The sequence below is a fragment of the Meleagris gallopavo genome, chromosome Z (assembly GCF_905368555.1).
Source record: "Meleagris gallopavo chromosome Z, MGAL_WU_HG_1.1, whole genome shotgun sequence".
In the NCBI taxonomy this organism is placed as follows: domain Eukaryota; kingdom Metazoa; phylum Chordata; class Aves; order Galliformes; family Phasianidae; genus Meleagris; species Meleagris gallopavo.
In genome coordinates this window covers 1,247,647-1,275,448 of record NC_139435.1, presented here as the reverse complement: position 1 = coordinate 1,275,448, position 27,802 = coordinate 1,247,647, and the positions used below count along the sequence as shown (strand labels likewise).

Genomic DNA, 27,802 nt, shown 5'->3' with positions numbered 1-27,802 from the left:
GCTGCACTGACCTCAGCAGGGCTCTGTAAAAGCGCCTTCAACAGCAGTCACACACATGTTTTGTTCTGAATACTGCCTTTAAATCGGTCTGTGCAACTGTTGTGTTATTTCACGCCAAGAAACAAGTAGAAAAATATTTATGCAAAGGAGAGAAAAACTATATTGATTTTGTTTTTTCTCTATGCTTTGGAGAAATACAGCAGATAAGAAAAGTATTCATGATATGTGGCTGTGTATGGCTGGGGTCAACGTGCAAGGACCAATGCAACATCCGACCTTAAACAGTGGTTTTGACAAACGCACATGCAATTTGTTGGATGTAAACAGGAGGTAGCAGCTTTTCTAAGAAACAAAGAAGAGGATTTCCAAGGAAAGAAACAGTCAAATCTTCCTCCATGTGATGCAGAGATATACAGACTGTGCTATGGTCATCTCCAACCATTCTACCCAGTGCCCTCAGACCCTTCATTGTCCTATATGCCCAGCCACTAAACCCTCCACTCATCTCCGCCAGCCAGCTACCTGCTACTCCCAGCTTAGACCAACTCATTCTGCCCTTCTCCCAGATACTCCCCTCATCCTCTTTCCTTTCCTCACGTATCTCACAGGAGGCACTACCTCCTGCTTCTAGCAGAAACTGCAGAAACAGATAGTAATTATCTTTACCAAACAGCTGCCTGTATTCAATATAAAGGTGAAAGAGGGGAAACAGCAGTCTGTTTCTAATAGGAAAACATAGATGCCATTATAGGGAGAACAAATTACTACCAAATCTGTTTCACTGCCTTTGTGTAGAAGCACAAACGGTTTGAACAAACCAAACTCCTTTCTGTCATTTTATCTCGCCCCAAAACACGACATACCAACGCCCACGCATCAGGTATTTGTGAATGAGGCTCTCCCGCAGAATTTCCTTGTGGAAGAGCTGGCAGGAAAGGAAGACAATGAGCGTTGTCACAGCCTCCAAGGAAATGCTATAGGTGATATCTCTGCAGGAAAAAGGGAAAACGTATAAAGATTAATTTAATGGCTTTGTTTACAAACTGACTCATAAAACCATTCAGTAGCTTCATCTGAGGTTATGCACTTTATAGAAAGTTTCGATTGAGAACAACCAAACAACAAATTAGAAAAACTCCTTTAGTAGAAAACAGTATCATTTCACACGGACAATGCATTATTTGTCATTGCCACCAGCATTTCTTGCTATGTCACGGGACAATGTAAAAACACTATAGCATTGCCTACAACATTCCAGCTTCAGTTTTCAGACTATACTTCACCTCAGAAATAATAAATACATCTCAAAGACATATACTTTGTCTTGTTAAACAAAACTGTCACAAAAGCAACATTCTAAACCTGGGAAAGAGCCAGCGAGCCGAACACAACTCCATATGCCAGGAAGAATGGATCGCTACGGAAGAGTTGTCACATACAAATAAATGCTACTTTAAGTGTAAGAAGTGCTCAGGACATCACAATGCCACAGAGAGCTGCTCCATTTTCAGTAGTAATTGTGAGGTGACAAAGTATGACATTTAAAGTTATTACCACCAATCCCAAAGAATACTGTGTAATGATTCAACGGTGACTGGAGACGGTTTAGCAAAACTCATTAAGTCGAGGTTATTTAGGAAAGGTGCAGCAAAATGGACGAGAAAGACGTGTTATTTTGGAGATTCTTTGTTTCTGCTTTCAACTCTGTCTATAACAACGTTATATATTACGTTATATGTTACATAGCATAGTTTTAAAGCAAAATGAAATATTGATATGAAGGAGCCCTACTCTTGCTTTCAACCCTTCTGTGTCAGTTGTGGGTCAGAGTTTGAAGAAAGGGATGAGGAAGGTGAGTGTTACCTGCTCAATATCAACAGCAAACGGGAACGACTACTTCCTGGACCAAAGTCCTGCACACTCCAGAGCCACACCACTTCCAATACAAAGAAGTGTTTAAAAGAAAAGGTTATGCCCATTGCTGCTTCTGTTTTCTCTGGTCTGATTGGAATCTGTAACGCTTCTGTCAGGGAGAGACTTACCACCTAACAAACACTCTTCCTTGAAATGACACAGTGCATTTCAGTTACCCGACTGTGCCCACTGCACAGGGAGTTGGACAGTGCTGAGAATCAGAGCAGGCTGAGGTTGCTGTGAGCTGGTGCCATGCAGACCCACCTGTGCCCTCAGTAAGGCTGAGCTAGAGATGCCCTCCAGCCCCTTACCAACAACCTGTGCTCTGTAGTTGACCACCCACATCAATCCCAAGCAACATGGGGAAAAGCTAGGTGTGAAGATTATTAGTTTAGTTGCCAGTTTTATTTTTTTCCTAATAAAATAAATGCAAGAGCTTAGAAGAAACACTTCCTTGCTATACAAAAAGACAGAAGCTTATTTCCAAGGCTGAGAATATCAGAATGTCTCCAAGTTGACGCTGATGTGATGCATGAGAAGGACAACTGTGACATGCTGCAGCACCCAAAGTACCTGGGTGTAAAACAGGTTGTACAGAGCCTACTGTGCTGTCTCTGCATCTCAGTCATTTCTTTGCTTGTTTTTCTGACCCACCATACAACTGGAAACTCAAATCTGAGACGTTACAAAATTCTTCTCTATTTTTGCGAGATTCAGTTTAAGATAAAAAAAGAAGTTAATGTATAAGTAATTTTTGAAAATAATCTGCTCACATAATCTTCCTTGTATAACTGAAAAAGCAAAATAAAGCTAAATTCACACAGCTCAAGCCCTTCTCTTACTATTCAAAATTCAATTAAGGTCAGTTTGACTGCAGATACTTTTCACTCAACCTACAGAACCTCTTCAAATTAAATCTGCCCTCTCAAACTCAACTGGGGGCCTAATATCCATGGTAACCCCTAAGCCACACACATCCTTAATTACCAGCAGCACAATGATAAGGCTTCAGAACTAAATTATCTTTTCCACCCAGGGTCAAGCCTACGGTTCTTTGAATCCCAAGCACTTGCAAAGGGGCACAAGAATTACTGGGAACACCTTAATTTCAAAGAAAATGCTGTTTAATTGTATAGACAGGCTACACAGCTTTGGGGCAGATTGATTTTTTTTCATTATTATTAAAGCTATCACACATACAGAATGACCTCACATAGAATTTATGCTTATCTTTAACTTCCTCTTAAAGCTGTTTGCTTGCTGATGAGGAGGAAATTAGAAATAATGAGCTCAAGTATCAATTACACGCCAGAATTACTTAGCTCTTCATGTCAGAAAAGCAGAGGAACTTCATGTCTAATTTCCGCCGTTCTTTTTCTTTCCCAATGCCTTACACACCTCAGGTAAAGCTCATGTCTAAAGCAGTGCACCAAACCACACCGAAGTCCTTATCTCCCCACTCCGTACTACAAGCAGCTGCTCTCCCTGGTTTCATATTCCCTGTGTCCTCGTTCTTGCATGTCGTGTCCAACCTCAAACAGACTTCTGGGGACCAATTTTGTTTTACAGTTTAAAGGTGCGTATCTAAAGACACACCATATAGCTTAAGATAATTACAGCTATATAAATTCATCAGAAAATTATGGACTTGAGTGAAAAAAACACCAGGGCTTTAGATGAGTAACAATTTTATGTACTTATTGAGCACACTGTTTAGTAAATATACTTTTCTATGAGAAAATGAGCTGATATGTCATGGGTGTTAGCTAATTGTGTACTACAAAGTATTAATATACACATTTTCATAAATATATTCTTCCTTCCAACAAGCAATGCCATCTAATCATTTCAAGTTTAACGAATGATTTAATTTAAACAACTGTACACAATTTCTAGTACAGCAATGCTTAGACAACAATTCAGTAAATCAAATGACAAGAGATTCTAAGAGGTCAGCTACGCTTTCTATCTAATCCTTCTGCCAAGCAGACAGCAGAGATGCTGGGCCCCCCCTAAAGAGCACTGCTTTAAAGAAGCACTGCATTTAGACTTGGAAGGAATTGATTCTTATGAATATTTCTAAAGCAGAAACCGATTCTTCTGGGATGAAACCTGGAAGGAATAACACTTCTCTTCTGATCATCCACCAAGGACGTGCATCTCTATTTCCTGGGCCACAGATCACCCACCAGAAATAACATTTTTTTTCCCTTTTACATTAGCAAGCACCTCCATCTACCTGCTTCTGCAACAGAGACACAGGATCAGTAGTGCTGCTCCTTGTGCTTTAACCAGCACATGCGGTAGCAGGGGACATGTACTAGCTCCAGGCTTTATCTTTGTGCTTGCAACCTCAGGCATTTTCTTCTTCCTCTACCCTGCCTGGATCAGAGAGGGCTGTCAGAAACCACTTCTGTAAGCTCTGATAAAAGCCTGTCATTTTCTCCTGCCTTTTTTTCCTCCTTCCAAACTCTCCATGTTCCCTCCCATCTACCTAGCCACTGTTTTCATTCACATTTTGGAGGAGACGTGAGAGATGAGATCAGTTGTGGTGGCAGCTGTGAATCACAACAGACCACTCAGCCACCCATCACTCTCTCACAAGGCTTTCTCTGTATAAAGATCTCAGCTCGTCCTTCTGCAGTTCTTACAGGCGGTTATTTCAAATGTGCCACAAAGCTGAAACTGCATTTTCAAGTTCCAAATGCACCAAAAAAGTGTTCCACAGTCAAAACAGTAATTGTTAACAAGAATAAAAGATGATGTTTATGATAGAAACAGGAAAAGAGCACACAAAAGCAGACAGTAATCTGTCTGAGCAGTAACTTGAACACTTGCCATCACCTGTGTGCACCCAGAGCCCAGTGCTGACAGTGCACGGTACCAGGCAGCAGACAGCTACCCTGCCACATCAACAGGTTTCGTGGAGGAAAGAAAATGCTGAAGTAGACCGAAAGGTGAAGATCATAATACAAAAGCCCATCAAAAAATACAACACCCAAAATACTTATCTGCTTCTGCAGAATGAAGAAAAAGCAAGCAAGATCAGAGGACGATGCCACCAGTACCTTATTTGTTAAGATGAGTGGCATTTAATTCGGTTGATGGTTGGATGGTCTTGTAGGTCTTTTCCAACCGTGGTGATTCTGTGATTCTGGTTCTGTTTGCACATGATGGAATTGTCCTCGACAGAACAAGAGCTATGGACCTAGCCAAACAAGTCCCCAGTGTCATGGCATTTACTTTCTCCCATTTAAACTAATAAGTGGATGCAAACAACCTCCTCCCAGTGCTACCTATCCACAATTACCTACATTTCACTACCCTGCTGCTGTTAGCTTCTCTCCAATGCCAAGCAACGCTCACCACTGCTTGCTGTGCTCACATCATTCCATTTTGTTCCCTGTCTGGAGAGAGGTCTGTGGAAGAAGAACTAAAATTAAGCATAGAGGTAATGTTCAGGGAAATCTCTGCTAGCAATGAAACAAATTAACACCTCTATTAAATGCAACTATTTCTACACCTTAGCAAACAGAGGCTGAGAGGCTGTAAGTGATTTCATGCCTACAGAACAAACAGGTTGAGCAGTCACAAACAAACCCCTGAAATTCATCTCACACCACTGCACCAAACTCCCTCCTTGCTTAAATACTTTCCTGAACTTTTCCGCAGCCAGAGCTATCTACTCCAAGCATTAAAAAGTTAAGAGGGAACTTGTTCTGTAGTTCAGGACTGTTGCCAGCAAGGCTGATTAATAGAAATCTCTCCAATCATACAGGAACCAGGTTTCATTTCCCTGCTTCCTGATGGCCCACCAGAAAGGTGAAAGAGGAGTCACCAAGAGAATAGGAGAGGGACTGGAAGTTGAAAAGCCAGTCGAGGATCTGGTTATCAGCCTGAGGATACATGTACAACAACTCCAAGTGGACCTAATCTTTCCTCCTGGAATCACTCCTAACTTTACACTCACTGATGGCAAACATGCACTGCAGCAGCTAATAACAATGTTCATCGTAGTTAAATCATTTCTGAGAAAGCAAAGAGCGTTGTGACATTTCCTACTACATCTCCCTCCACCAGCAGGTATTTCTTGACCAGGAGACAGTCAAGTGATTGAGAGAACAAGCTAACAAGGTGGATATACTCTAAAGGGATGTAATGGATAAAAACAATAGTGGTATCCAAGACATTTTGTTCCAAAATCTATATCTAAACCATCTGAGACCATGCATCCACATGCATCTTCACCCCATTGCCATGAAGTTCTTTCCTCTCCAGACAAAATATTCAAGTAGTCTGGGAGTTTTAAGTGTTATACACACAGCTATATCCTTCTGTGTTTATTTTTTCGTATCAGCAGGACTTGTAAGTAAGTATTGGGTATGGTGTGGATGGGCTGGCAGTTGGACTTGATGAATTTTTCCAACCTTAATGAATCTGTGTTCTAAATCTCAGGGAAAGACCTCACCCTTTGAGCAACAGAACACAAGATAACAATCTGAATACTCGAAAAAACGTATAGCTCAAATGACTTCTACTAAGTAGCTGACAACTCCAACTCCAAGGGAAAAGGCAGCTGCAGAAATGACAGTCAGACAACAACCATGTCACGTTCCAGTGCGTAGCCTGCAGGAAAGGCTGACCTGCTCCATCAAGGAGAAAAGGCTTTGTGGCATGGCTTCTCCTTAATCTTGCTCTCTTAGTTGGAATAAATGGCTGGAGTAGATTGTCTAATGGTTGGACTGGACCTTATTTTCCAAGCTTAATGATCATATGATTAACAATTGTATGAAACGTCAGACATTTATATCAAGGCAGAGCCATCTTAATGAAGGGACACTTGGTGGCAACAATAATCACTTCTGGCCTAATGGATGGCCAGATCACGGAGGAAAAAGGCTTCAACTGCTGGCTGGGTAATGGAGAAAAAGGCTTCAATCAGACAGCAGTCAGTGATGTGAAACCACTAAGGCACCAAAAAGACATGTATTGACTCCAGTGCCTTGGTGCCTTTGTTACCCAGCCTAAAGACCAAACCAAAATACTAGCAAGTGGGTGACTTTCAAGATGCTACATCCAATAGCTTTTGTTAGAACAGGGCTGAAAACCACAGAGAAAGAACATGACCTGAAACTCAATTATACTGCATGGTGTGTAACAAACAGCACCAATCTGATGCTGTGATCAGTGAGGCTGGTACACATCAATGGGCACTAAAGCTGGCCTTGAGAAGGGAAGGTCATAAGAAGGAACACTGATCTGACGTAGAAACTAATTCAGAGTACTAGAACAAAGAATGTGACAGAAAGATTCTTCCACATAGGACCTTCAAATACTCAAAGTATTTGAAGGCCACAGATTTGCAGTGAGAAAAAATGATTTAAGGATGATGAAAAGTCTTCAAAATACTTCAAAATTTATTAGACATCCACTGACTCGAGACATTTCTACTCAGCCTTGCTGATGAGTAGAGCCTTGCAGCAGACTGTGCTGCATGTCACATAGGACAGCACACATTAAACCAGACCTGTTACTGGTTTGAAAACAGAAAATATTGAAATATGACCTACAATCACACAGTTCTTAACCCCTCTGCTGCTTATCATCAGCAAGTAAAAAAAGCCTCAGCAATTCTCATTACCTGTAAATGGCACTGGCTGTATGCACTGATGGTTCCACTGATCTTCATGACCAATTCTACCTCCATTCTTCCTTCTAAAATTGATTCTTAAGCTCTCAGAAAACACAGAGAACATCCTCACACGAGTCACACACTCTGAACATTTAAGTGTGGAAGTAATTAAAATTGCAGCCTAAAACAATTTTAACCATAAAAAAATAATGGAATGTAATAGAAATATCAACTCCCTTCCACTGGCACCACAGGGTGCTACTTAGCAGTGATGTAACCAGATCACAGTATTTCATTTTCCTTCCACATGCATTTATAGCTCTTAATGAAGTGAAAATGTACTGATAACAACCAGATGTTCCGTTACGTACACCAGCCCTTAACAAGCTGCTGAAAGCAGCCTTTATAATTTTAAGCTTTGGGAGCTCTATCTCACAACAGTTTCTACATGAAACTTGTAATGTTAAACCCTGAAGTTCTACCTTTTGCTGACTACACAATTTTGGTCATTAATGTACACTCCTGGGTGCTAATGTTAGCAAGACCAAAGGAAAAACAGAGTACCCATAAGACACCCAACTGAGCCAAAAACCAACCATCAATGTACTGTAACGTGTAAGAAGAGACTGCACAAGTCTAATTCATGAAATGCAGTAACTCTCATTTCTATAAAATTTCTTACATTTAAATGTTGATACACAAAACTTTCCCTGCTGGCATTCTGTACAATGCAGCAGAGCCTATTTTTCATGAGGGTTATTCAAGATAATCTCTCAATAATTCTCAGACACTGGGCCACAATGATGCAAAGCCCCATGGTCTCTGATACAATTTGCATTAGCTGCACTGAGCGCAGCTGTCAGGAAGGACATTTAGCTCTCTAAATAAAGCTAACATTGAAAAACAGCTTCTTCCATTCCTTGTTAACACTCCTCGAGATGCTTTGCTATACAGCTCTGGAGCCTTGCCCAGCAAAAATCAGCACATTTTTTTTTCCTTCAGTAATTTTCCAAATATTTCCTTCAGTTATATACAGGCTGGATATTAGAAACAATTTATTTTCAGAGTGGTGATGCAGTGACACAGGCTGCACAGGGAGTCCCCATCCCTGGAGGCGTTCCTGAACCGTGGAGATGTGGCACATGGGGGATATGGTCAATGTGCACGGTGGGGTGGGTTGTGGCTGGGGAGCTCAGAGGTCTTCTCCAGCCTCAATGATTCTATTCCTCTAAGTGCACTGACTTCTTCCAGCAAAAGGCACTTGATATGATAATATAGAACAATTTCAAAAGTGAAGTTTCCAGGACTGCTGCACACGTGCCTCTGCTCCTGTGTTTTGGATATGGGGACAGTGTCAAACACACTAAAATTAATCCTAGTGTTTTATTGAGAGAGAAAAAAAAAAAAACAACCATTAAAGGCAGGATCTGGAGAAGATATGCATTCAGACAGCAGATGCTTGCAGCACTCCATCATGAAAGCGTATCTGCAGAACCCAAATGACACCCAAATTATAACTGTGATAATCCTCTGTTAAGCCCATTGAACATTTCCACAAAAATCTACTATTATGAATTACACTGCAAACACGGGTTGAGCATGCAGACTTTAACAGTCTGTGCCACTGCAAGCTGCCTATCCTCCAGCATGGGACCCAAGTCCCACTTCACAAATCATTACACTTGAATGCTTCATGTAGTCCACTCAACCTATTCCATCCCCAAAATCACTGCTAAGCCTGAAGTTTCCTTGATTTATTCCAGCTATAGGAAGAAGATAACTACTTCTCTGATACGAAGTAGAGAAAAAATGATAGTATAAATCTGATCAAGGAGAAAGGAAATTAAAAAGTAATTGTGCTACTGAAATAACCTTGATCAACTTTCTAAGGAAAAAAAAAAAAAAAAAAAAGACCTTAAGCAAATGTTTAATGTCTCAGTTTTATAATATCTTTATGAAGAACAGAGTTCTTTTCACTCTTCCTGCAACTAGCTGTGATCCCAAGTCTTCTGCCCTGCCATGCAGATACCACGAAGGCCAACAAGCTGCAGGAAAGCTCTTCCAAGGACCATTGTGTGATTGTGTATTTCAGAAAGAAACATTTTCCTCTACCTGCTTTTCCCTATACTATCTCCCTTTCCATGACATGCAAAAAAAATTCTGAGTTTAAGCAGTAATGCATAATTAAACATTTTTACACTAGTAAACATGGGAACAACTGACATTTTTGTAAGTCTTAGTATCCTTCTTACTGTTGTTCAAGCTAACAGTTCAGCAGCATGCCATTTGTGGAAAAATATAGGCAAGAAAGCTTATCTGTCAAAAAATGAAACAGGCGTTTCTCATCCACCTCTTCCGGGAAGTAAATAACGTTTCTAATACATCTCATCACTGAACATTTTAAACGGGCTTTGTAACTTTTTTAATTAAATCATCGGTGTACGGAGTATTGACAAGGGCTGAGTGCTTTCTATAGATACTTGTGTTCCCAGCATCCACATTCACACAGAAATACAGCAGCTGACAGGTTCACCTATTGAAAAGGGTTAAGAACCCTTCCTGCCAGAAAAACAGAACATGATACAGAATTCCATACAAACAATGGGGACTTCAATTAAAAAAATCCTGCCAGATGTATGAGTCCCCACTTATCTCAATCCTTTCACTCCTCTGTACCTTCCTCTAATTTGCCACCCAAAAAGTGGATCTGCTCCAGGAAGTACTCACTAACTTTGCAGAATGGCACTAAATTACATTGCTAATTCGTTACACAGAACTACCCAAACCTCACACAATGCTGAGGTGATTGTACTTAAGGAGAGCAATGTTTCAAGTGTTGCATCTTGGTCTGCTTCCCAACCAAGAAGCAATACAAAGTACAATATAAATCAGAGTTACATACCACACTATACTAAATACTCGGGAACTCTTTCAAAGCTTTAATTGAAGCAACACTCTTTAGGCACAGACAACAATGCAATTTAAACACAAAAGCAACTGCTGACATGACCTCTGCTGAAGTTCATACTAGAAAAAAAGTCAAAGTTAAAAGTCAAAATCAAAGGCAGAGGTGGAAAAACATTTTTATTCCTAAAGAACAAAGAAAGTTTACCCTCATTTATAACTATCAACTGTAAAAAGAAAATTAGTTATGTTTTGTGGCACATATAGCCATGGAATGTGGAATCATCATATCTCAAATGAAGCAAACAATAACTTCTCCTGATGGTTTGAGCTGGGTGCACAATGCTGACCACATCTTTCTTGCAAACTCAGGGCTGAGGGTTATCATTATCAGAACTTTATCACCACACGCAGCATTCAAATCTAAGCATTCAATGCTACAATCTCATCATTGCATGTTTATATTCTCTCAAATGTTCAGCTTACTGAGGGAGGTTGAAGAAAACAGAGCCAACTTACAAGAGAGGAATTTCAACAATGAGCTGGATGAGGCAGCACAGCAGCTCTTCTATGAGGTCTTCACATTCTGTTCCTGAAAATGAATCATAGCAAAGATTTTCCGGTTCAGATAACAAAAACAAACAAACAAACAAACAAAAAAAACCCAACAACCTAGATTTAAACAGATTTAAACATAGGTTCAGATGATGAACATTTCTAATTCAGGGACAAACACTAGAAGAAATGTTAGATTTTAAACTACAGCATTTTTTCATGAAATGAAAAGCATCTGGGATTCACAAAATCACAGAATGGCCAGGGCTGGAAGGGACCTCAAGATTATGAATCTCCAACCCCCTGCCACATGCAGGGCCACCAACCTCCACATTCAATACCAGCCCAGGCTGCCCAGGGCCCCATCCAACCTGGCCTTGAACACCTCCAGGGATGGACGGGGCATCCACAGCCTCTCTGGGCAGCTGTTCCAGCACCTCACCACTCTCTGAGTAAAGAACTTCCCCTTACATCCAACCTCAATCTTCCCTCCCTCAACTTCAAACCATTTCCCCTTGTCCTGCAGTTATCTCCCCTTTCCAAGAGTTGACTCCCCTCCTGTCTGCAGGCTCCCTTTAGGTACTGAAGGCTGCAATGAGGTCACCCCACAGCCTTCTTTTCTCCAGGCTGAACAAGCCCAGCTCCCTCAGCCTGTCTTTGTAGGGGAGGTGCTCCAGTCCCCTGATCATCTCTGTGGCTCTCCTCTGGACCCTCTCCAACAGCTCTCTGTCTTCCTTGCACTGGGGGCTCCAGACCTGGACACAGTACTGCAGATGGGGCCTCACAAGAGCAGAGCAGAGAGGGACAATCACCTCCCTGTCCCTGCTGGTCACCCCTCTGCTGATGGAGCCCAGGATCCCATTTTCTTTTCGAGCTGCAGGAGCACACTGCTGGCTCATGGTAAGCTTTTCATCCATCAAGACCCACAGATCCTTCTATGCAGGGCTGGATTATCACCAGCGATACTAAGATTTTTATGTGCAAAACACATAGCTACTAGCAATTGGAAGTTCTTACTGCTTACCTTAGCTCATATTTAATCGTGCTCTTGCAGACAGTCTGACTGACTGATCATCAAGGACTTCAACCACCCCACAGTTCAAGTCATTTCTCAAAATCCCCTGCATTGCTCATGTTTCCCCATTTTTTTTTTTTTAATAGCAAGTGAAGAATAAGCAGAGACAGAAAGAAGTTACATTTGTCTAACGTGCACAGAACGATACTTTAAAAAGTAATCTTTCAAAGCAAAGGGATTTAGCAGTGCTGAATGCCTAAGAGCAAGCAAAGCTTTTTCCTCTGCGCTGCCAAATAGGCATTGCAGCATTGCAGCAGAATGAACACACAATTCTTGTTCATTTTGTGCTTTCAAATAAGTAGGACATGCAATTAAACACAGCACTACAGCCAGGTTATGACTGTTCTGTCATTCTGTGTTATTCTGCTTAACCCAAACTGTAAAATCTCTAATTCCAAAACTCAATTTCAACAAACATATCAAAGGGAATATTCACAATAAAGCAAATTATTTCTTTCCACAATCAGTTTGTTAAAAACATATTAACAACTGTCACCTAGTGAACTGCACATTCAAAATGAGGTGAGTTTTTTTTTATCATAGCCACATGGTTTCTTTCATATGGAATCCCCCGAGAGCAACACAGCGTAGCTGCTGTTAGCTGAAAACAAGAACTGATAGGAACATTTAACATCACACAGAAACCACTGCCAGCAATGAAGCCCAAATAATGTGTGCTAAAGGCAGCTGAAGGTGTCACTTTTGAAAAGCCTTCTGAATCTATAAAATGTTCCACAACATCAAAAGGGTCCTATTGTGTTTGGGTTTTTTTTCTCTTAATGGTTGAGGAAACGAGAAGAAAAAGGACAAAAAAAGTAACAACAGTGCATTCTGAGAATATTGTTTCCACCATAATCTATTACACCACTTATTTGAAGAGTGAGCAATGTTATTTGAATACTAAAAAGGGCTTTTCCCCATACTTTATATTCAAACTAATGCAAGCAACACAGGATTCTGCAGGATGAAAGATGCTTGCCTTTTCTTTCTTGCTCTGTTCTCAAAGTTTTTTTCCTAAAAACCTTAATTGCTGTAATCAATGTCATTCAACCAGAAAAATTAATGTATCCTTTCCCCCATTGGGGCACGGGCATTCTTGCTTAATTCTTGTCTTTCCAAACAATGACACGGATGCAAGCCAAATCTATAACGTGAGAGCAAGCCATAAACGTGGAACACTCCATGTTTTCATTAACAATATCTTTTTCAACAGCAGGATAAAGACAATATACACAACACTTATTCATGTTCATAGATCATATACTTGGATCCATGAAAAGCCTTGGGGAAAGTAAATAAAGGGTGAATCTGTCCAGACAAGGTTAGAGCCACGATATGAGATCTCACATAGGTAATAAAACAGCTTTGCTTCTCAAATACCAGCATGCTACGTTGTCACAACCCAATCTGAGCTACAGCAGCAGGATGTGCCCAACATCAGTAACATACTGACACAGCAAGCTATGACTTCACCTTAGATGCCACCTGTTTTGCTGTCCTGTTGCTCCTATAGATTGGATAGAACCTGGACACCACTAAAGCAATGAATCAAATTACTCGTGCAACAGTACTTAAAGCCTTATACATGCAGTTAATTGTACAACCCACAGACTCGAAGCTTCTCTGGGTACTGTGGTTACATCTTCAACTCCCAAGGGTTCCCAACTTTCCCTTAGCAGTGCTAACAATGAATGCATGAACTAATGCTACCCTTCTTTTCCTGTACGCAATAACTGAAAGCTCATGCAAGCTGCAGGGGCTCTGGTCAATGTATGGTCATTTATTTCCCCTCCCACGTCCTCCCTGCCCCTCTGCCCATAGTTGTCTGCCAGGAAGAAACAAGACCGCTGCGTGTCAAAGCCCAGGTGTGATCTCAAACAAACTGTACATTTTCAGCTGCTTTCTTTCCAAGGCAATAGGCACTTTGGGATTCTTTTGCATTTGTTATAATGTACCAAATATAGTCTTTGGCAACGTTATGCTAAAAACTTCTACACTGAGAATGAATAAGTTTATTACAGGTCAAGGAATAGGCTAAATGAATCAACACTTTGCTTTAGAGTAGAATATGTAGCACATGCCAATCTCTCCTATAGTTCTCAGTCACAATACAGTTGAAAAACCCAAAGAAATTAAGGGATACAGAAGTCTTACCAAAAACTAAACAATCCGAAGACTTACTCCAGCTTCAGCATGCGCCAAGGCTAATTTAGCACTGACTGAGACCAGTAATTTTTAGATGAAACTTAAAGGACGTGGTTTAAGTGTCAGTGAGGATTGTGCAGTACTCTCCAGAGCTGCATCAAAGTTCCTGATTATGAGTGAAGACAAAGGTTGTACTTCCTCCAGGCATAAGGAACCACCTGAAAACTGCCAGTGGGTGAGAACTTCTGTTAAGAGTCTGAGTATTCTGGAAGGAATTCAGTAAACCCTCCTGCAGCAGAGATTCAGCCCTGTGCCACTTGCTCATTAGAACGTTATAAAGGTAGGCTGCAACGTACCCTTCTACTTAACCTTTCCCAATAATCACATCTTCTGATGTGAAGTAACATTACAGAGCTTTCTTCCAAACTTAAAATACAGTCCAGCAGAAAAAAGCGTAAACTGAACATTTAGAAAGATTGAAAGCAAACCTTACAGAAAACTGTAAAAGCTGGGAGGTGATTCTTCCAGGTAAGCATGGTAAAAGCCAGGTAAAGTACCACCTAAACAACAGTAATTATGTATACATTCCACTGTCATATAAAGTTCTGTCTAAAATACCAAACACACAGCAGGTGCTGATGTTGTGACTGCACAGTGAGCAAACTGAGTGAGCTGACAATGTGGTAAGGTACTCTGAGCTAACAGGTCCTCTGCTTAAACTCACAGAAGATGATACTAGGATGGATTCACCAGCTAAAAGGAAAAAGAATGCGATGCTGATAGTTTAAACAGGGAAAGGAAACTACTCTAGAGTTTTAAGCTGAATGGTTGTGCTTTCCCACAAGAAACACTGATGAATGCAAACAGAAAGTATTAATAAATCTGTATAAATAAATCTGTATAAGCTTCAGAATAAATTGTATTCTAAAGAATAAAATACATACTGTAGAAAGCCACACTTAATTATGAAAATAGAAGAAACTTTTTTTCTGTTTACTTTAATGAACCCTAACACAAAAGCATTACTCTCTGTAAATTTTACTTCACTTTTCACATTGCTAAGTATAAAGACACATAGTACATACTTAAAAACACTATGTGAAGGATTTGTTAGGAAGAAAAAATGCTGGCTACGTGAACACAGCATGCTATAAAACCCAGTACCTTGAAGAAGGTATTCCAACTGGAAACACAGGTCAGGAGCAGCACTGGCCTCAGCCCACAGCTGAGCAGGGACAAGAACTGGTTTCCTGCCTTCAATCTCCTGCCTTAGCCAGCAGACCACACACAATCCTCTTCCTAATCAAGAACATCCAGCTAGCATTCAGCTCCAAAATAACTGCTAAGCACATTTGCCATCAAAGTGCATAAAATTACCACAAGTAAACATCACTGAGAATTACAGTCGAGTGCTACTAAAGATAGGATAAACATGGATCTAACCCAGTGGCAAGTCACTTTGTTTTTTTTTTTCTTTTTAAACACTGCACCACAAGGAACTCCCAGCATGAGGAATAAAGATTGCTGATGTCGAGGCTAACAAAAGCTGTCAGCATTTCCAGCTGTTTTCCTGTGCTACACTGAAGCAAGAGGTAGGCAGGCTTTTTTTTTTCAGTAAACAGGTCTAAACCCTCAAACAATCTGCAATGACACAGTGCAAAGAGCAGGCACTACTTGCTGCTGCACCACCAGTTAGCTGACCTCATTCTTGGAGATTACTCACCTCAGTTTAAATACATTAAACCATCTCAACATGCAGCACTTAATCTCTTGGCATCAGAAGTTGATTTCCCCAGAGCAATGGCAGGCGCCAAGGAGTTAAAACAGATTTTCATGAGCAGTTTTCAGTATTTAGTGAGCAAGCAGCTGTCAGGCATTCTGAGTGGTGTCCCTCCTTGCTGGACTGACAGATAAGGGAAGTCCACATTCAGAAATTTTTGGTTACTTTTTTGCAATTCACTTGCAACAGTGACTTCTGATGCCAGAACTTTTTGGCCAAACCATTTTTGGCTTTATGCAATACATATGCAACTACAAAGTCAACAGTATCTTAAAACAAAGCTAAAGAGATCAACGTTGTCTTGCCAGCATTATCCACTAGGTACTCTGCAAAGGTGTCCTGACACAGTGCTACACAAAGCTTTGTAGCAGACAACATGTGGGCTTTTTGCTGTCAACAGAATACTGAACACATTCATGCTCAGAAAAGACTTTCCTGGTTAGTTCTTTGGTTTGTTTTTCAAACAGGTGACAGCAGGAGTGCTTATACAACAAAGCCATTCCTTTGCTGCCATCCTTCCTGTTTAACACTTTTTTTTTTTCCTGGGGAGGACTTTTTCCCTTTAAGACATTCTTTTTAAATTCACTTTTCCAATACTTTGGTAGAAGTTATTGTCCACCAGCTAAATTTTATCTTCTGACTTTTCAAGGGATCAAAAAATCATTGCAATTGTCAATATTTCTAAAAATCATAGTAATTCCATTCCCTTGCTGTTACTGACTTATGGAATGTGAGAAGGTAAACCAAAGAGTACATTCGTTTTTACAATAGCCTTCTCCTGAAGTATGGCTACACAACTTCCGAGGGATAAGAATAACAATGGATCTTATGTTCAGATGGTGTTCTATGAGGAATACTTCTCCTCTTCCTCCATCATCAAAAGAAAGAGAACAAGCAATATGATCTACATCTCTTTCCTCCATAGCACTTCCTGCAGATGAGAGAACAGAGGAGTGAAGTGCGTGTGCAGGATCACAAGTGGCAATCAACTCACAGAACCACAAAGGGAAGGCAACTTCTAAGTCCCAGTGAGGGAGAAAAAATGGCATAAATCACCTGATGTCACTGAAAGTGGTGAACTGTTGAGGATGTTACTTTTCTTACTTCCAATCTCAACAAATACAAGGAAACCAGTCTCCTAAACAACTCCTCCAGTATCAGTCTCACAGTAGTGGTAGAAAAGCTACACTCCATTCTCATTTGTTCCTCCCACTGGCTTAGAGGCCATCCTGTGTGTCCTAATGTGAACACAGCTCAAGAAGAGGTCTAGTTTGCCATGAGAACCTATAGTGTACTAACAGTTTGTAAACAAATGTTTAATTCTTCCAGAAGACAACAGTAAACAAGTCACTAAAAGCTCTCAGCACACTTTAAAGATATACTCCTTCATATGCCAGATAAAAAGGAAGATAATTTACACCTAATTATTTCAGACTTGAAAGAAGAAAGCCAGTTTTACTACTGCCTACATACTTTCAATCTCATAGGGTGTCCTGGAGGGTACGACACACATCTAGCATCAGTATTACCCAATTTCAGTAGCAGATACCTACCATATGAGCCAGGTGTCTTATCCTCGTAAGTAAAATGAAGTTGCAGTTCCTCTTCTGACATTCGACTGATGAACACTTTCAGCAAGCAGCAGATAATAAATAATGCATTGTGAGCCTGCCAAATAAAGAGGTGACTGGAAAGGAAGCAGAAACGAGAATCAGTAACACAATTTGAAAAAGTGCATTAAAAGCAATGACCACGAGATACACAACATTAACAAAAGAGTTCCTATGGCTGAAGCAAGGAAAAGCTGAAGTGCTCTAAAGCATTAACTGAGATTCTTTCTGAATGCAGGGAGGCTACGGCTTCATTACATTTCCTTGGGTCACAACAAGCAAACACTGGGAAGCCCATACAACAGCATAACATCAAGCTGTATTGATGCATTTATGGATTAAATAAGCAGAAGCCATCCAGGAAGGAGCAGCACCTTTCTCCGGATACAGGCAGAGCACTTCTGGCAGCAAGGAGGCGTTAAAAAGAACATCTTCTTTCTCTCTCTGATGGGAGTCAAATATTTATCAAAGGTTATGGGGGAACAATTGCAGAAAGCTTCCTGGAAGAGCTGTATGATGCTACATTCATAACCTCTTGTTCTTTCCTGCTGCTGAACAGCAGTTGCATAACACAGCTTGAAAGCAGTATTCATATATAGATGTTTCTGCTCAAACCAATCAAATCTGAAAGTAATTTCTGAGGATCTTTATAAATCGGGATTTAGCTAAAAAGTCCGGTGACTTTTAAATATCTCAAAATCAATAACTTAAGATTAAATGTCTCCTTTGAAAAATAAACATTCTCTTATCTGAACCCTTACACCTACCATTAAGTTTCCTATCATGCCACAGTCAGCCCCGCACATAAAACCACCTCAAAAGGCTTGGGGTTCTCAACTCCCAGCCTGGTAACACAGCATGCTGACTACATATGTGAGGTCCACCCAGAGAAAATTAGGACAGCAAGCCCCCAGGAATGCATCATTGGGAAGGCAGAAATTAGCCTGAAGTCACATACAAATATGCTTATTTAGCAGGGAGGACAAACATTCTTTTGTTCAGATAATACATTTATCAGTTATACTTCATACTCTATGCTTGATAAAGTGTTAGACACTTTCCTAATTTCAAACAATGACTTAAGGGAAGTTTAACCTTGTTGGGTAACTATGTTAGAGCATAACTCCATGGTAGAGCATAACTCCAAAGCTAGCAAAAAATTGAAAGCTTAAGTGTGAAAAGGTGCACCCACCTTTTTTCCCAGTACTTACTTTTGACATTCTGCTGATATTTTTAATTCTTTGGTTCTAGAAAGAAAGACTTTAATCAACGACCCAAGGTTTCCTGTTCGAGGATTCTTCTCAACTAGATGAGGAATTGCAAAGACACAGTTAAATGGCATTTTAAGTTGAGACAATTTAGTTCAAACTGTATGTAGAATGAAAACAGACGTCAATGCCTTAAATATTTCTGTAGAAAGTATGATACTTGTTTTCCTAAACAGCAGTTACTCTATTTTTAAGATTTTCCACTACACATTTTACTATTCCATGATTGTTCTCTAAAATAATTTTCGTTCTAAATTAAAAATATTCCAGTGTGAAGCTTCTATGGCTCCCTTTCCAAAGCTTGCACAGAGCTTTCCATCAGGAAGCCGAGCACGTTTCCACTACTTGCAGCCTCTTTGTAATATCACTGACCACATTTGTATTATTCCTTCCTTTCACCCCTAATTCTTTTCCCTCACTGGTTATCTTTGAGGGCAGGAGGAAAAGGAGGTAGCAAGGATGGAGTTATTTGTTTTAAACCTTTCAATCATTTCATGTTTTACAAAAGAAAAGCTAGCTTTCTGAAGGCTTGGAATATATAAACACACTTGACACTATTCTAATCTTACCAGTAGAACACATACAGTTACATATACAAAAGATGTGAATGTGTACATCTATGTTCCTAACTTTTTTGCTCAACCAGATGGAAACAAGATGTCAGTTTCTCACCTAAAGATTTGCAGACTGAGATGGTTGCTTCTTCCAAAAGTTTTAGGTCAGCACTGTGGGGAAGGGACAAAAAGGTTCCATTAGCAATTCAAGTTCCATTACTTGAAGAGAAAATTCATTGCAAAACAGTAGAACACTGCTAGAGAGAGCTTCATTTTAACAACACATTAGCTAGTTTACATAGATACTGAGCAGTACAATATGCATTTGAAGTACAACAACTACTAAAACTGATATTCAAAAATTAATTGTCAATGAGAGATCACTGAACCTTTTGTTACAAGTATTACCCCTGTGGCTTCGATGCTGCCATGCTTGGTTTGATGTCACTGAAATTAGGCATTAGCTACACAGCAAGTTTCATGCTTTCAGAATGACAAATATCTCTGAAATACACTGATGTGATGCAATATATAGCCCCTTAATTCTGTACTTCTCTGGATTTCCTAATCCAGTTTTGCACCCAGACACTGTCCTACATTTTTGCATACTCTCAGCTTGTAATTACAGTAATACATAGTAGTCACATATCAGTCCACATGATCTCAATAAGAGAAGGCATTAAAAAAAAAACTTAAAGGCAGTAGGAAGACTTCTCTGTAAGTGCTCTAGCTGACTCTCCTCTCCCATTCACCCACGGTTCAGAGACCATGACATGTCTCTATGGATTTGGTCAGGTCAATTCCCACGTTCCCAGAAAGACCTCAATAGCTTCCACAGGATCCCTGGATTAGACCTGTAGCTTGTCTAGGCAGACATGATTTCTGAGAGTGGCCAAAGCTGGACAGCAATTTGGAGAAAAAAGACAGAATTTTCCTCCATCCTACCTTATGTTGCAAACACTGAGCATGTAAGAAACTACCTCTACAACACAGTCAAATACTAAAAATATACTTTCAAGCAAAAATATGTGTTCTAAGTAGCCTGTATTGAAATACACACAATTCTACTGACTCAGAAAAAAAACAACCATTTCATTCTGAGAACAATCAATTACCAGAACAGCTTACTTTCACTTTGTGAAGGCTTCATCTTTGGGGATGCTTAAAACCCAATAGAGCACAACCCTGGGCACCGTGTTCTGGCTGACCTGCTTTCAGCATGGCATAGGGTAAGGCAAGCCATAAAGCTCCCTTCTGCCCTCTGCAGCTCTGTAACACTACTCCTCCTTCAGCTCTCCTCTTTCCCATCTTTCATTCCCAGCTATTATAGTAATGACTTAATGACTCATCTTCCTCAATTCTTGCCAAGACATCTTCTGTATCCAAATTTTTATATAATTACCTGTTAATGTTTCTTTTCATTAATTTGCAGCTGAAATCAATAACAGCCTGGACAATCTCAAAACCTGAGTGAGCCTACAGCACCCAACATCATTCTCAATACCATCAGTTTTAAGCTGGAGTAGGACTCATGGGAGAAGACAAACAGCTGACATGTCATTAAATGCAAGAAAGGAAATATCTCCAAGCAGAAATATGTTTCACTATGAGAAACATTTAGTGTAAATCATCAACCTGAAGCAAAAAAAAATTCTTCAGCTCTCTTTACAAGCTTTTAATTACAGTGCTTTTCACCAGAGAAGTATCTTTCTGTGTTGGAAAGGTGTAATATAGTAATACTGCAAAACTTAATACTGTGATAATTAGATTACCAAAATTGCTGTTGCTTCCTAAGCATTAGGATTACATTTCCCAATGAGTAACCTGATTAATACAAAAACAGCTGAGACAAAAGACAAAAAGATAAGGATATTGGTAGGAATAGCAACTGATAGAATTATTTCAAAGGTTTTCAATAGGAGAGACTTCAACATAGAAACAAACATTTTGATATGCCTGCAACTACTCTGTGGATCAGAGTTACTGTGTAGTGAGCTGGCAGCATGCAGCTCTGCATCTACAGCTGAGCATCTTAAGGCATTTTTACATCATGAAGACTGGCTTCATTAAAATCAAATGCTGGCCTTTTTCCTCTTTTAAAAATTGTTTTCAAACATAAGTCTCAGAAAGAGAAAACATACTGAGATATGTGCTTTAAAACATTAAAATCAGTCTCAAAGGTGGTCTCTTGTTTCTGTGCTAAAAACATGCAGAGTAATTAAAAGCAAATGGTACAAAACCAGAATGCCTTGTCAACAGCTTCTGACAACATTATTTGCTAGGCCCGGGTGAGACAAAGATACATCTATTTTAAGCATCTAAATTTGTCCATCTGGCTGCTGTCACCAGGATGTACTCCTCCTGAGCAATTACAAGCATGGTGAGCATTACCCTGGACACCAACCCACTGGAGTGCTCTCAGATACTAAATAACCATAACCCAACAAAAACCATCCACCTCCCACCACCCAAAGATGCTCGGTACTTCGAGAATACAGGCTGAGTGATCATTGCAATTGCTTCAGAATTTAAAGCTTAAGTGTATACATTAATCCTAATTACAGACCATTTTTTCCCCTAATTCTTAAAAACCAACCCACTCCTCCTTCGCACAAGAACACAGATCTGAACTCTGCCACCCCGATTACTAGGCAACAACATCCACTCAACTCAAGGAATAGAAACCCACAGTGAGAGCATACTGCAGCAGAACACCACCCCAACACATGCACAGAGGGAAAGAAGTGTTCTGAAATCCAATAGAATTAATGCTGTGAGTATTACACCTCCAAGGACTGATCTACAAAGAGAGATGTGGAGACGACATTTGCTTAATGAATAAACCTAGAACTGGAAGGCTAAAACTAAAACATCCCTCTTTTCACTAATCCATACAGCAGCATTGGTAGCATTCAACTTTTTCAGCAAGAACATGAATGGACTGAAGCTCAAGCAAGTACTAACTCTCTGAAAACTCCACATATAAAGAAAGGGATTGCTCTGTTAGATACTCTGGAGATCACTGTTTGGGACAAAAACACCTAAAACACATTTAAATCGATCCTTTTGAACACATTACATTTAACTGCAATGAAGTAGCCACAGGAGAATCACATGGAGTACGTGGAGGGAACAGCTTTTCAGAAAAGAAAGGGAATGACTTAGATCCAGACGAAGATGAGGTGCGGGATTACTTCCCTCACACTTGAGGAAAAAGTTAAGGCTTCACAGGAATGCCCTCTTCTTCTGTGATCTGTTGGCCAGCATTTTCAAAGTCCTTCATCAAAGCAAAAATCTGCTCTCTTAAGTTGAGGGAATACTCAAAGACTTCAACAAAACTGTCATTAAAGGTGAGATTCGCTTTCTGAATGCACAGAATTCTTTACAGAAAGTAGTTTCACCTGGCTATATTTTAAAGGCATCAAGACACTTGTGGAACAAAGATATCGTTTAGTGATGGGATTCTGCAGGTCAGGCTGATGGCTGGACCTGATGATCTTGAAGGTTTTCTCCATTCTAAATGATTCTGAGTCTGAAAACACAGTTTCTACATTGGCAGTGGTTACTGCTTTAAAACACCCCAGCACAGCAAGCAGTAAGAACATTTTGCATACAAACCCATTTAAACAAATACTGCAGGTCATTACATCTTTTCTTCCCTATTGAGGAAGATAAATCCCTCAAAAACTGTATTATTCTGTAAATGCCACCTGAAGATTCGATGCACACTTTCAAGTTAACTGCAGAAGAGTGAAGGATTGTAGAGCTTGAAAAGGGCAGTACCCATTTGGCAGCAGATGAGAGAACGGTGCTTTTTTACTGTGTTCTCTGAGAAAGCAAGAATTCTGGTTGCAAGTGGACTGTAAACACAATGGGAAATACTGTAAGTTATGTCCTACTGTGTTTGGTTTTTTAGTTACATATATATATATATATATATATATCAAACAGCAGCAATTTATTTCGATTGTTCCACTGCCCCTTTCTCTTACAAAGTAAAGAACTATTTCACAGCTCGATTTGGAGCTTTTCAAGTTTACTAACTAACTAATGCCAAAATTATACAGTGCTACAACACACCAGGAAGTGTTAGGTCCAACAAAAGGATTCATTTTCCTACTGCCTTCTCTTTTTGTATTTTTCCTCTTCCTCTTTCCCTACAGCACTGCCATACATAGAACAAACCAATTTCCAAAGAAGCATCTAGAGAACATGATCCTGTTCTACCTGGGGATTATATCAGTCTCATCTCTGCAAAAAGATGAGGAAATAAGGTCTTTTGCTCTTACCTCCATGAAGACAACACAGCACTTTATGGCTCACAACAGCACTTTCAAACCATCACCTACTATAAACACAACTGACAACAGCCTAGTGTAAAAAGCATTATTCACAAAGAGCAAAATAAAACTTTAAATTCTGTCTTGGCAAGTGAAAACTGGCTCCTTTCCATAACTGCCCAAACCCAGCACCTCGCTGCTGTCAAACGTATGACCTCCACTCAAGCCTCATTAAAACAAACAGAGTTAACTTGATACTCCGCAAGCTTTCCATCTCTAAAATGAACATTGACCTCTATTGTTCTGCTCCTGCAGGCAAGGTTATCTGATTTAGACAACGGCTGAGGATGCTGTGCAGCCAACATCATTTGACATCATTTGTCAAACCGTCCTCCCAGGTAGATGCAACTTAATGGGAAATATCAGCTTCCTTTCAATTATACTGCACAAAGGAGGCCTCTAAAAATAGATCCCTTCTGGCTCCCAGGCAAGAGCACCATCTGGTGTTCAGCTAATTAAGCCTTCAACCTGCTTTCGGATAAAGCTTTTGGTTTTGTTTTTTTTTTTCCAGTATGTATTTTTTAATTTTATTTTTAAACAAGCCGACTGTGCACTGGATCTGACAGCATGAAATAGGCACATCAAAAGCTTCAAATTGAGCTGTGAAATAGTTCTTTACTTTGTAAGAGAAAGGGGCAGTGGAACAATCGAAATAAATTGCTGCTGTTTGATATATATATATATATATAACTAAAAAACCAAACACAGTAGGACATAACTCACAATATTTCCCATTGTGTTTACAGTCCACTTGCAACCAGAATTCTTGCTTTCTCAGAGAACACAGTAAAAAAGCGCCTTTCTCTCATCTATTGCCAAATGGGTACTGCCCTTTTCAAGCCCTACAATCCTTCACTCTTCTGCAGTTAATTGTTGGCTATTCTCTCCATGCAGAAGCCAAAATTCTTCCTCAATCACTATAAAAACCAGAGGTTTTCACCTTAGCTATTTTCCCTCCAAAGTGTCTGAACTTCAGCTTATAGGCACAGTAATACAAGCCAGGTAGATTATCTACCAGCTTTCCTAGATGCTATGAAAATAAACGTGGTTGTCTTTCAAAAGCCACTGTGAGCAGCATTCAGGACACTGCACAGAAGTATGTCACGACATGTGAGCCATACCTCACCAGAAACTGTATTCAATCACTAATTTGTATTAAATTCTCAGAAGCTCATGGTGTTCATTACTTTGTGTCGGTTTTTGTCCTTCCAAAAAATATCTGATTAACAGGAGCTCTGTGTGAACAAATCAAAATTGAAGAAAGACAATAAAACTGGGATTAGATTCTGTAACAACTGGAGAAAAAATGGCTCACTCAGGAAAAGCCCCTTCAAAACAAACAGAATTCCAAAAAATCAAATACATACACATACTCACATCTTCTGAAGAATCACAAACTCTATTGCTGATTTTTTCTAGCAGCCAGAGGGAATTAATAGCAATTGCAGCTACAAGGAAGAAAGGAACCCAAAAAAGACAACATGGTGGTAAAAGACTTCAAAATCAGAAATAGAAGTCCAGTTTACACAGGCATTCACTCCCCTGCTGTCTCAAACAGGAATAATGCAAAACAACTCATTTGCTTTCAGACTTGTCCCTTTTATGGCTATGTTACCAAGGTTTAGTTACCCAACAAACACCATCACTGTACCTGTTTGTGGGAGCGGTGAAGCTGAAGGACAGCAGCTGATTCCAGAAGGGGTCATTCTCAGAGATGGGCTCTGCTCCTGATAACTTCTTCAAGTACTCATTGTCTGGAAGCTCACTGATGCTGCTGCTATTTGCTCCCATCTTTGTTATCTGGCGATTCACGTTCTAAACTTTCATTTCTTTAAGGAAAAAAAGAAAAGAAACATTTAACATCCTTGGTACAAATAAAGAATATACAATCTCACATGCCAGCCCATCCTTCCAGGATATCAGCTTTAATAATCATTTACATTTTGAGAATACATAACTGTGACTAATAACTTGGAAAAAGCAGAAGTTTTCCCACCATCCCCACCAAGAGGTAAAGCACTGTATAACAGGGTAAACAAAACATTCATGCCTGAGCTTGCTTAAGAAGTAAAAACAGGAGCAGTTCTATTAGAAGATGCAAGCTACCTCCTAGAAGAAACTCTTGACTTGTTTCAACAAAGGTACAGGATCTGCTTAGGTATCACTTCAACTTGTTTGCCTCATCTTCACAGAGGCCTCTGCTTCCAGAAAAGACCATCCTTGTAGCATAAAAATAAGGAAAACTAAGAATGATGAACGATGCAACCACAATCTGCAATGTTAGCCTCCAAGTCAGCTGCAATCTGAATATCCTGCATTAGAGATTTAGTGCAAATCCACAGTATTCAAAAATGTCAGAAACAAAACGCTAGCATAGTCAAATAGCAGATATGGGAGGCTATTAGGAAATAGACATGTTCTTTAGCAGGTGAAATCCTACAAAAATAGGGGAAAGTGTTTAGGAAAAAACAATCTATAACAACAACTCTCGAACCTCATACGAGTCTTTAAAGCTTTTTGTAAATGAGACCTATCAGCAGTCTCTGCAGAAGCAATTTTGTCACAGTGACCATGCACACAAAGTGAAATTATAAGTGAAATCTGTAGAGAAGCACTGAAGGACTCTAAGATGTAATTAGTTAATGAAGATTTCCAAATTTAGGCTGAGAGTTTACCCAGAACAGGATGAATGCATCTTACCTGAATACAAACTTTGCCACTTAAAAAGAAAAAAACCCACACAAGTCCCAGCATGCATTAATTCTGAGATCAAGTCAGTGAATACTAAAGCTAGATGATCAAGTGGCAAAGAAACAAACGTGAATAATATATGATCCTGGATTGTCATCTGTATGTAGAAGAACTGAGGCTCAGGAACTGGGGTTCAACTTGTACATAGACATCTTAGCCCTGCTGCCCCTGGATCGCAAACATCCAGCTACTACAGAAACCAGCAAACCTGGGATCATCTAAGATGATGAGAGGGCTGGAGCATCTCCCCTGTGAAGAAAGGTTGAGGGATTTGGGTTTGTTCAGCCTGGAGAAGTGTCCAGGAAGAGCTCATTGTGGCCCTCCAGTATTGAAGGGAGTGTACAAACAGGAGGGGGATTGACTTTTAGATGGTCTGATAGTGACAATACAAGGGGGAACAGCTTTAAACAACAAAAAAGGAGATTTGGGTGAGATGCTAGGAAGGCATTTCTTACTCAGAGGGTGGTGAGTGCTGGCACAGCCTGCCCAGAGAGGCTGTGGATGCCCCACCTCTGGAGGCTTCAAGACCAGACTGGAGGGGCCCTGGGCAGCCTGAGCTGATGGTTGGCAACCAGCCCCCAGCCAGGGGCTAGAACCAGGTGATCTTTAAGATCCCATCCAACCCATGCTGTGCTATGATTCCAAGAAAGCTCTTGGCCCTGGCACACCCATTCAAATAATGGTGATTTGCTGCCTACTATACCTTGTGAGCTCTCCCTCATCCCCAGAGCCTGGCTGACTTCTTCCAAACAGAAGAAAGGCTGAGCGCTGTTGGGGAAACAGGATTTTTAGAACTTAACTCATCCTCTTTTACCAAGGATTTTCCCCAGACTTGATTTTGGTAACAGCCACTTTTGTACAGAAAGGCTGCTCTGCAGGACCCCAGTTCCAACCTCACCTTAGAATACAAGACTAAGCAGACTAAGAAAGCCAAAAGGAACACCCACAGGACAGCCCTTTCACCTCAGAGAAGTCGTTCCCATCCACACCAATAGGTTACTCAGCAAATCTACATTTCTCCCCTCCGAATACTCTAAACAAATTCATGGGCCATTGAAAAAAATCTAATTGCTTTTTAAGGCAGAGCCAATAGTATCACCACTACCGAGACACTTTTTCTCTTCATGAAGCTGTGAACATCCCCAAGAACTCATAACTCACTCTGTAAGGGCTGTGCTCTATTACATGCAACACCCGTTTGGCCACAGAACGCAGCCCCAGCATGCAGGAGCAGTTGCTTCAGACCAAACCCAAGAAAGTGCCTTGCACATCGG

General features: G+C 40.2%; 1 protein-coding gene across 1 annotated transcript in view; it reads right to left on the bottom strand.

Moving 5' to 3' along the window:
• DYM (dymeclin) overlaps window positions 1–27,802 on the bottom strand; it is a 151,389-nt gene that overhangs the window by 118,176 nt on the left and 5,411 nt on the right. Inside the window, exons 2-7 of the mRNA XM_085212991.1 lie at window positions 25,429–25,606; window positions 19,556–19,608; window positions 18,827–18,920; window positions 17,559–17,692; window positions 10,970–11,042; window positions 864–989 (exon numbers count right to left, since the gene is read on the bottom strand). Of these exons, the coding sequence (XP_085069117.1) occupies window positions 864–989; window positions 10,970–11,042; window positions 17,559–17,692; window positions 18,827–18,920; window positions 19,556–19,608; window positions 25,429–25,568 (620 nt within the window). The 5' untranslated portion in view covers window positions 25,569–25,606. The remainder of the gene's footprint in view (window positions 1–863; window positions 990–10,969; window positions 11,043–17,558; window positions 17,693–18,826; window positions 18,921–19,555; window positions 19,609–25,428; window positions 25,607–27,802) is intronic.